This window comes from Electrophorus electricus, chromosome 24 (genome assembly GCF_013358815.1).
Source record: "Electrophorus electricus isolate fEleEle1 chromosome 24, fEleEle1.pri, whole genome shotgun sequence".
Classification (NCBI taxonomy): Eukaryota; Metazoa; Chordata; class Actinopteri; order Gymnotiformes; family Gymnotidae; genus Electrophorus; species Electrophorus electricus.
This window is the reverse complement of record NC_049558.1, coordinates 11,652,445-11,662,444: the sequence shown is the minus strand read 5'-3', so window position 1 is coordinate 11,662,444 and position 10,000 is coordinate 11,652,445. Positions and strand designations below refer to the sequence as shown.

General features: G+C 40.4%; 1 protein-coding gene across 3 annotated transcripts in view; it reads right to left on the bottom strand.

The window, feature by feature from the left end:
* l1camb (L1 cell adhesion molecule, paralog b) overlaps positions 1-10,000 on the bottom strand; it is a 48,635-nt gene that overhangs the window by 17,688 nt on the left and 20,947 nt on the right. For 2 of the 3 annotated variants that reach the window (XM_035522457.1, XM_035522458.1), the window contains exons 2-8: positions 9,426-9,725; positions 8,292-8,306; positions 7,989-8,091; positions 4,969-5,138; positions 4,136-4,258; positions 3,878-4,048; positions 125-239 (exon numbers count right to left, since the gene is read on the bottom strand). In XM_035522457.1, the coding sequence (XP_035378350.1) occupies positions 125-239; positions 3,878-4,048; positions 4,136-4,258; positions 4,969-5,138; positions 7,989-8,091; positions 8,292-8,306; positions 9,426-9,576 (848 nt within the window). In that variant the 5' untranslated portion in view covers positions 9,577-9,725. The remainder of the gene's footprint in view (positions 1-124; positions 240-3,877; positions 4,049-4,135; positions 4,259-4,968; positions 5,139-7,988; positions 8,092-8,291; positions 8,307-9,425; positions 9,726-10,000) is intronic. The other variant, XM_035522459.1, reaches the window with a different exon arrangement.

Sequence of the window (10,000 nt, the reverse complement as noted above, 5' to 3'; positions counted from 1 at the left end):
AGCGGTAGTGACAGTAGTGATAGTGACAGTAGTGATAGTGACAGTAGCGGTAGTGACAGTAGCGGTAGTGACAGTAGCAGTCGTGACAGAGACATTATCGGCTGTGGCAGTATGGCTTACTTACAGGCCATGCGGAATACACTCCAGAGTGAGGCTGTGTCCTCTCAGAGCTAGGTACTGGGTGTGTAAGCCCTCTGGTCGGTACAACTGTGGTGGTCTGTTCCTCACCACAGAGTTGGCTGTAAACAAAATCCAAAAAAAAACCTAATAATCACCAGGAGGCACTAGTCCCATGACATTGCTGTTTGGTGTCATAATAGGGTAGAAGACATTTAGCATACAGGTTTTGTAATTTTGTGATCTACCCTGGCAACATAAGAAATTTGCAATATTTAATACGGAAATTGTGTTGTGACATTGAACACAAGAGCTTTAAATCGAAATGTTACATTTCATGTAATTACATTTCAAGGCAAAGCAGGTAGCAGCCAACAGGGTCAATCTTCAAATTCCATGTGGTGAGATGGCACTGTGAAGCACGTAAGGAGATCAGGATGCTTTAAAGTTTCATGAGTGTGGTTGGAGGGGGAGGGGTGCGTTTGTTTGTGCATTAAGTGTATCGCTGAGTGCCGTGTGTCAGGAAAGCTGGATTTAACTTTGAGCTGTATGCGTACATTGTATGGAGAGGTCTAAATTATAAAGATACTTGTATCTGACACAGTCACGAAGACTGTTATGTTGTAATTGCATTGATCTCCAGTAGGGGTCACCCTCGTGTATAAAGCTTACTTTCTTTTACCCCTTAAAACGACACAGAGCGGCGTTTCCTGTTTGGATGTAGTGAAGCGTGTTTTTTTCATACCTGTGCCCATGGCTTTTTTTCAATTACGATTACTATACAACTTCTTGGGAAAATCTGGAATTGTTTTATGCTCTGATAGAAGATTTTGAATCTTTTTTTTAATTCTTAATTTTTTTCAAATGTATTCATTTTTTTGCTGCTACATTTATTGTGGTCCTACCATCCCTGAAAGAATTTTCCGGGGGAATTTGGATCATGTTTAAGGACCTTCAATACTAATACTACAACTCAAACTCACCTAAAGACCCTGCCTACCAATTTCAGACCAGTGACTGACGCTAATCGTATATTATGGAACTACAGAGTCTGTGGTTTGGTTTGCTGGAATTTTGGGGGAAATGGCCTGGAGACAAGTGACTGTATATATGTATATAAACAGTGTAGGGTTTGTTTTTGTTTGTTGTTATTATTGTTTATTGTTGTATATATGTATATATAAACAGTGTAGGGTTTGTTATTGTTTGTTGTTATTGATATTTATTGTTGTATATATAAACAGTGTAGGGTTTGTTATTGTTTGTTGTTATGATTGTTTATTGTTGTATATGTATATAAACAGTGTAGGGTTTGTTATTGTTTGTTGTTATCATTGTTAATTGTTGCATATATAAACAGTGTAGGGTTTGTTATTGTTTGTTGTTACCATTGTTTATTGTATATAAACGGTGTCGGGTTTGTTTTTGTTTGTTGTTATTATTGTTTATTGTTGTATATATGTATATATAAACAGTGTAGGGTTTGTTATTGTTTGCTTTTATCGTTTATTGTTGTATATATGTATATAAATGGTGTAGGGTTTGTTATTGTTTGTTGTTATTATTGTTTATAGTTGTATATATAAACAGTGTAAGGTTTGTTATTGTTTGTTGTTATTGTTGTGTATATAAACAGTGTAGGGTTTGTTATTGTTTGCTGTTATTGATATTTATTGTTGTATATATAAACAGTGTAGGGTTTGTTATTGTTTGTTGTTATGATTGTTTATTGTTGTATATATGTATATAAACAGTGTAAGGTTTGTTATTGTTTGCTGTTATCGTTTATTGTTGTATATATGTATATAAATGGTGTAGGGTTTGTTATTGTTTGTTGTTATTATTGTTTATAGTTGTATATATAAACAGTGTAAGGTTTGTTATTGTTTGTTGTTATTGTTGTGTATATAAACAGTGCAGGGTTTGTTATTGTTTGCTGTTATTGATATTTATTGTTGTATATATAAACAGTGTAGGGTTTGTTATTGTTTGTTGTTATGATTGTTTATTGTTGTATATATGTATATAAACAGTGTAAGGTTTGTTATTGTTTGCTGTTATCGTTTATTGTTGTATATATGTATATAAATGGTGTAGGGTTTGTTATTGTTTGTTGTTATTATTATTTATAGTTGTATATATAAACAGTGTAAGGTTTGTTATTGTTTGTTGTTATTGTTGTGTATATAAACAGTGTAGGGATTGTTATTGTTTGGTGTTATTGTTGTTTATTGTTGTATATATGTATACAAACAGTGTAGGGTTTGTTATTGCTTGTTGTTACCATTGTTTATTGTTGGATATATGTATATAAACAGTGTAGGGTTTGTTATTGTTTGTTGTTATTTGTTGTTATTGTTGTTTATTGTATATCTAAACAATGTGGGGGTTTGTTATTGTTTGTTGTTATTGTTGTTTATTGTTGTATGTATTTATATATAAATAGTTTGTTATTGCTTCTCTCCATTTTTTTTACTGTCTCAATACATCTTGTGTTCACTGTATATGTTTGCAAATGAATTAATGTGTTAAATTATCTGAGATTGAAAGTTGCAGGGAACCTCCTTAGGCTTAATTCTGTGTACCACTTTGGATCAGAGGGAGATTACACACTGATTTGTTAATTTTTTCAGGCAGTGCTACAAGGACTGACATTTGAGGATTACTTCTTCAGCTATGTTTACATGGATGTTAAACAGAGGAAATCAGAGAGCAAATAGTAATTTACTAGCGCCGTCTTGGGGGAGCACCACATCTGCCTACTGCGATCTTGGATCACATCCAAGACTTGATTCCATGACAGGATAATTCTGTGTTCTGACTTTCACAAAGAGGACGTAACAGGCCACTAATTCTGTGCTAAAAGAGAGCAGACACTCCGACGGGTCCTGGGCAGGAGGCCACCTGTTTACAAAGATCATGCTGAGAGAACGGCCTTGCACCCAAAAAAGCTTCCTATCAAATCATGTTTATTGCTCATTTGCTTAGGCACACTGTGCTAAACAAACAATAAACTAGCAGCTCTGAATTCCTTATGGGTATTACTGAGGGAGGTGTGTGGGGTATTACTGAGGAAGGTGTGTGTGGGGTATTACTGAGGGAGGTGTGTGGGGTATTACTGAGGGAGGTGTGTGTGGGGTATTACAGGGTGTGTGTGTGGAGTATTACTGAGGGAGGTGTGTGTGGGGTATTACAGGGTGTGTGTGGGGTATTACTGAGGGAGGTGTGTGTGGTATTACTGAGGGAGGTGTGTGGGGTATTACTGAGGGAGGTGTGTGTGGGGTATTACAGGGTGTGTGTGTGGGGTATTACTGAGGGAGGTGTGTGTGGTATTACTGAGGGAGGTGTGTGTGGGGTATTACTTACAGGGTGTGTGTGGGGTATTACTGAGGGAGGTGTGTGTGGGGTATTACTTACAGGGTGTGTGTGGGGTATTACTTACAGGGTGTGTGTGGGGTATTACTGAGGGAGGTGTGTGGGGTATTACTGAGGGAGGTGTGTGTGGGGTATTACAGGGTGTGTGTGGGGTATTACTGAGGGAGGTGTGTGTGGGGTATTACTGAGGGAGGTGTGTGTGGGGTATTACTTACAGGGTGTGTGTGGGGTATTACTGAGGGAGGTGTGTGGGGTATTACTGAGGGAGGTGTGTGTGGGGTATTACTTACAGGGTGTGTGTGTGGGGTATTACAGGGTGTGTGTGTGGGGTATTACTGAGGGAGGTGTGTGGGGTATTACAGGGTGTGTGTGGGGTATTACTTACAGGGGGTGACATTCAGAGAAATGGGCTCCTTAGGTAAGATGGTTCTGGCAGGAATGTACTGGGCGTTGCAGCTGTAGTCGTTTCTAGTGTCTCTCAGCAGAGTGTTGGCGAAGTACAGGTTGGCGTCCAGGCCGATGGTGACGCGCTCGCTCTGCTGGATGTGATGCAGCTCTGGGGGGATGTGGAGCACACACTCTCAGGAGTGCACTGAGCTCATCACAGTCAGGCTCGTGAGGAGTGTGCGGAAGGTGAACTCACTCTTATCCATCCAGTGGATTTGCGGTCTGACCGAGCTTTCTGGGGGGTTGCAGCTCAGGACAACGCTTTCACCCTCAGTCACCGTCTTGTGCACTCTCTTCTCTTTGGGCAAGGTTGGGGTGGCTGGCGGGAAACACACACACACATGCTCACTGAAACCGATTTCAAACTGCCTTTCCCAGATCTGCTCTCGAATTTACCCAGAAGTCCACTCAGAAGGGGTCCCTCTGATCTGGCTCCTAACACCTCTGCATCATGCCAGCTTTGTTACTAAGTAATGGTTGTCTTGGTAACAGAGAGGCCGAGTTAAATGATGGTCCGTGGGCAGTCTCTATGTCCAAGCCGCAAACGTTGAGTCATCGCTTTGTACCTCTCCTGAGTCAGCTACACATCATGGTTGGCAGTGTTTCTGCAGTAATTCTGCCATAACTCCTCTCTGTTTTTTACTTCCTTTACTACAGCACCCTTATCTTTGCTTACTCACATTTTGGTTGTATTTGTCGGTCTTTTAAACTTTATTTACTTTACTGATATTTCCCACTCCCCTCTTTACACATCCTGCCCGCTACCACTTAAACTACACGTGATGTGCATAAACACCTCTCAAAGGTTCTTCCTCACTAAGTCCATGGTGGGACCCACTCAACCCCATACCCTTGCAAAAACAACAGTTTACAGTAGCAAGCTAGCGGACTTCGCAGGGTTTGGTCAAAATCAAACCAAACATCATTTAGAAGAACAGCCATGTTCACTAATGGTGCATATGTCAGGCAGTCAAACAAGTGTGAATAAAAACCATCAGAAGGTGTGAAGTGTGAGAAGAAAAGTCTCACACTCGGTGATGAGCTCGATCAGCTCAGACTCCGCCGTCCCCAACTCGTTGTACGCGTAGCAGCGATATTTGCCCTGGTAAAACTTCAGCTCGTTCTCACTGTCTGCTGTGAGGACTCCAGTAATGTACAAGTCTTCCTCTAACAACTCTCCATCCTTCACCCACCGATATCTACCAGACGACAGAGGAGGAGAGACAAGACGTCAGGACACGAGGACAGACAGAGAAAGAGAGAGATAAGAAGGAAATACTACTACCACTACTATACTACTAATACTATTACTATACTATTACTGTTATACTACTATTACTGCTATATTACCACTACTATACTACCACTACTATACTACTAATACTATTACTATACTATTACTGCTATACTATCATTACTGCTACATTACCACTACTATACTACCACTACTATACTACTAATACTATTACTATGCTATTACTGCTATACCGCTATTACTGCTATATTACCACTACTATACTACCACTACTATACTACTAATACTATTACTATACTATTACTGCTATACTACTACTACTGCTATATTACCACTACTATACTACCACTACTATACTACTAATACTATTACTATACTATTACTGCTATACCACTATTACTGCTATATTACCACTACTATACTACTACCACTACTATACTACTAATACTATTACTATACTATTACTGTTATACTACTATTACTGCTATATTACCACTACTATACTACTACCACTACTATACTACTAATACTATTACTATACTATTACTGCTATACTACCATTACTGCTACATTACCATTACTATACTACCACAACTATACTACTAATACTATTACTATGCTATTACTGCTATACCACTATTACTGCTATATTACCACTACTATACTACCACTACTATACTACTAATACTATTACTATACTATTACTGCTATACTACCACTACTGCTATATTACCACTACTATACTACCACTACTATACTACTAATACTATTACTATACTATTACTGCTATACTACTATTACTGCTATATTACCGCTGCTATACTACCACTACTATACTACAAATACTATTACTATACTATTACTGCTATACTACCATTACTGCTACATTACCACTACTATACTACCACTACTATACTACTAATACTATTACTATACTATTACTGCTATACTACTATTACTGCTATATTACCACTACTATACTACTATTACTACTATACTAACACCAATATACTGCTATTACTACTATCACTATTAATATACTACCACATACTATACTACTATTACTATACTACTATTACTACTAAACTACTATTACTACTATACTACTATCACTATTACTGTACTACCACTACTATACTATTACTACTGTATTACTCTCACTATTACTATACTACCACTACTATACTATTACTACTTATACTACTATTATTACTATACTATCATCACTATACTACCACTACTATACTACTATTACTAATATACTACCACCACTATACTACTATTACTATACAATCGCCGCTATGCTACTATACTACTATTACTACTGCACTATTACTATGCCACTACACTACTACTACACTACTACTACTATACCACTACTATACTCTTACTATTATACTAATACAATACTACCACTACTGCGATTACTATACTACTACCACTACCACTACTGCTACTACTACTACTACTAATAAAGAATAATAAAGAAGAAGGAGAATTAGAAATACAAGATTGCTGTATAGATGCAAAACAAGGTCAATAATGAAGACACATTAATTACAAATGGACAGGAACAGACAACAAATCTACAAACCTGAGGTAACTACAGATGGTGAAAAGGTCTTTAGTTATGTTTTAAATGAAGAAGTGTGTATGATCCACAGTTTAGGGTCCACAGCACTAACAGACCTGCGACCCCAGGAAGAGTCCAGTGTGAGGAACAGCTGATAACCCTGGGCCAGATGACCTGAAGGTGCTGGGGGTGATGGAGAGGCTAGCCCATTGAACTATCTCTCAACTCCTTGACTGAAAGTAATGAGTAGTCATTTGAACTGTATGTGTAAACTAATGAGCAGTCATTGTAAACAGTGATATGCGGTTGATATGCTGATTGTTTTGTATGTGTGGGAACCGTAACAGCTTAATTCTGAACATAATTCCTGTCTGTTCATAGTTTCTGAAGGGAGGCCAGTGAAGAGGGAGTGCAGGTTTATGTGAGGTGAGCAGGAAACGCAGTGAGACTACGGACAGTTTGTGAGGGCTTGTCAGTGATACTGCCGCTACAGGACAAAATGAGATCTTTGAGAGATATTTTGAAAGAATCAGACATTTTTCCTCATGTCACTAGCAGCGGGAAGGTCTTTAAACTGCATATATACCCCAGAAACCCCCAGCCTGGACACTGGTTGCTTAATACACAGGGCTTCTGGACAGAAGGACATGACCTCTGATGAATAAACTGGCGTTCATCATGTGGTCACCCATTAAGTTGAAAACAACCCAACACACAACTGCACAACATGACAGCAGCACAACACACAAGAAATACACTAGCATGCAAAGGTTACAGGGTTCAAAACCGTAATATGGACAAATAGCAGGCTGTGTAATTCAATTATCCCTTTTGGCTTCAGTTTCTAATAAGGAAATGCATTTTGAGCAAATGGGGAGAGCTCAGTAGTAAGTAATGCAGCTGTCGGGCAGCTCAATGCCCTTACCGAAGCTGATGTTGGCTTCTCGACGTTTGCCTGCGTCTCTCGTTAAGAGCTGCAGCTGCTTTACAGACTGAAGCTAATGGTTCTCTGCACGCTGAGAGACCAGCCTCACCGGCAGACTGAGTGTCTGGTTTCAGCACTGGGGTGTCTATACTGGGGGAACTGGTATATACACTGTAAAGTTTTTGGTAGTCCTGCTCTTTCTAGTTAGCTATACGGAGGTTTATGTGGTCTACTAGACTGGGAATAGGCCGAAAGAGAGAAGAATAAAAACCGACCACTGATGGGCAGATACTCACTGGGGTGTGGGGTTGCCTGTGGCCTCACAGGTCAGATAGATGTCATCCAGGTAGAAGGCGGTGTACGACTCTGTCTGGAACGTGATCACTGGAGGCTGAGATACTACAGAGAAGTTCCACAGGGGGTTACAGTTCACACAGGCTAAAATATCTGTGGTGTAAATGAGTGTCAGATGGAACAGCCTGTCTGGTTTATCACACTGTTTCTGTTTCTTTGGTGAAACCAGGCCACACCTAGCGGTGTCGGTCTGTCAAAGTGAAAACGCAGATACAGACGTGGAGAAGAGAAGACAGGACACTTACTGCTGGGAATTGTGTCTTTAAGACCAGGAAAATGCAGAAGGGAAGAGAAGATAAAGAGATGATGAATGACAGAGATTACATTGGCACTTCAAACCTTGACGTGCTCCTTGTCTCTGTGATGAACCAGCTAACACTAATGCTGCATTGTTCAGTGTTTAGAGCAACAGAGGTGTAATTCTGTGCTCTGCTTTGTTATCTGACTTTAGGAACACTCAACACCTACAACAAGTGTGCGTAAAATATTAAAGTCTGGTGGGCAGAAACGTCAGCTCCTCAAAACGCCAGCCACAGGTATTCAGTACCTGCAACTTCCCAGACTCTGGAATCAGTACTAACCTGTCTGTAAATGTATGAATGTTCATGTGAGATTGTACATATACATATTTATCCTTATATGTATTCATGTAAACGTATAATGAAACAGGCGATCTGTTCTGGAAAAATGGTATTGCCACTGGATGCACAATTACAGATGTTATACATCTGTTTAACAGTTTATGGTATCACTCTACATTACAGAATCGCTGCCACTATGTATCCGAACCGATACCTGCAGTGTAATATGATGTGTATTATGATGTGCACTCACAGTCTCACACAGTGTTAAACAAAGTATCAGACTGTTTACAGAATATCATACACTGTGAACTTTTGAACTGTTAGTCATGAGAGGTCGAACTTAAAGGTCAGCGGTCTGGGACCTCCGGACCAGTAAGCTCATGCATGTTACAGAAGTATTCCACCACTTGTGATGCTGACATGATCACCGATGAAATGCTGACTGCCATCGTTATCCATAGCCATCCTGTGACCCTAACATAGCACGTGATTGGCTAATTCTTACATCACTGTAAGCCCTGCAGTGGGGGCACATGGTCATGGCACTGTGAAGATGTGCTCTAACAAACTTCTCAGTCTCGTCTCACGGCAATGTCGGGGCCCAAGCATGAATACTCTTAATGAGGGTAATAGACAAGCATGCACATGTACAGAATGTATTAAATCACGTAGCCCAAGCCCATCAAACCCAAGAACTGTTCGCCAACATTTGGCGTGCAGTCAGTATGAACAGGACAAGCTTGTTCTATTTCATGCACGGCATGCTGCTGTACTCCAGGAAATAGGGAGACTCACAGCCTTTGGGTATCGTGATAGCTCCATATGTTGGTCCCAGACAGGAAAGAAGAAGAAGAAGAAGAAGGAGATCAAGGAGTAACTGAAGCGGAAGACCAGGGGCTCTTCTCTGCCCTCTAGTGGCTGCTGGTTGACACTGCGCTGCTTGCATTGTTCACTGTCCCATCAAACAACCGTCCAGTGCCTCTCGTACATGTATTTGCTCACCGGAGGCTCACCGGAGGCGGGTAAGTGCAGCTGTGTCTGGAGAGAGCCGAGTATAAATGAGGCAGAAGTGTGTCCAATCTCTCCTGTCGTCGTCTGAAAACAGCGAAGGGGAGGGGAGTGGGCGGGGCATAGAGAGAAAAGGGGGGCAGAAGAATGAGAAAAGACATTTGGACACAGAGGAACAGAACGGGACCGAGTGGGGTTGGGAAAGGAATCGGAATGCAGGAGAGCGAAGAGAGAAAGACTGACACATGATTATCACCATGTGTTCCATAATCAATCACATCATTACCATTTAGGACTTTGTGGAATTAACTGAACGTCACTGCAAGGTTTGATGGCCTCACGGCGCAACGCAAAGTACATTA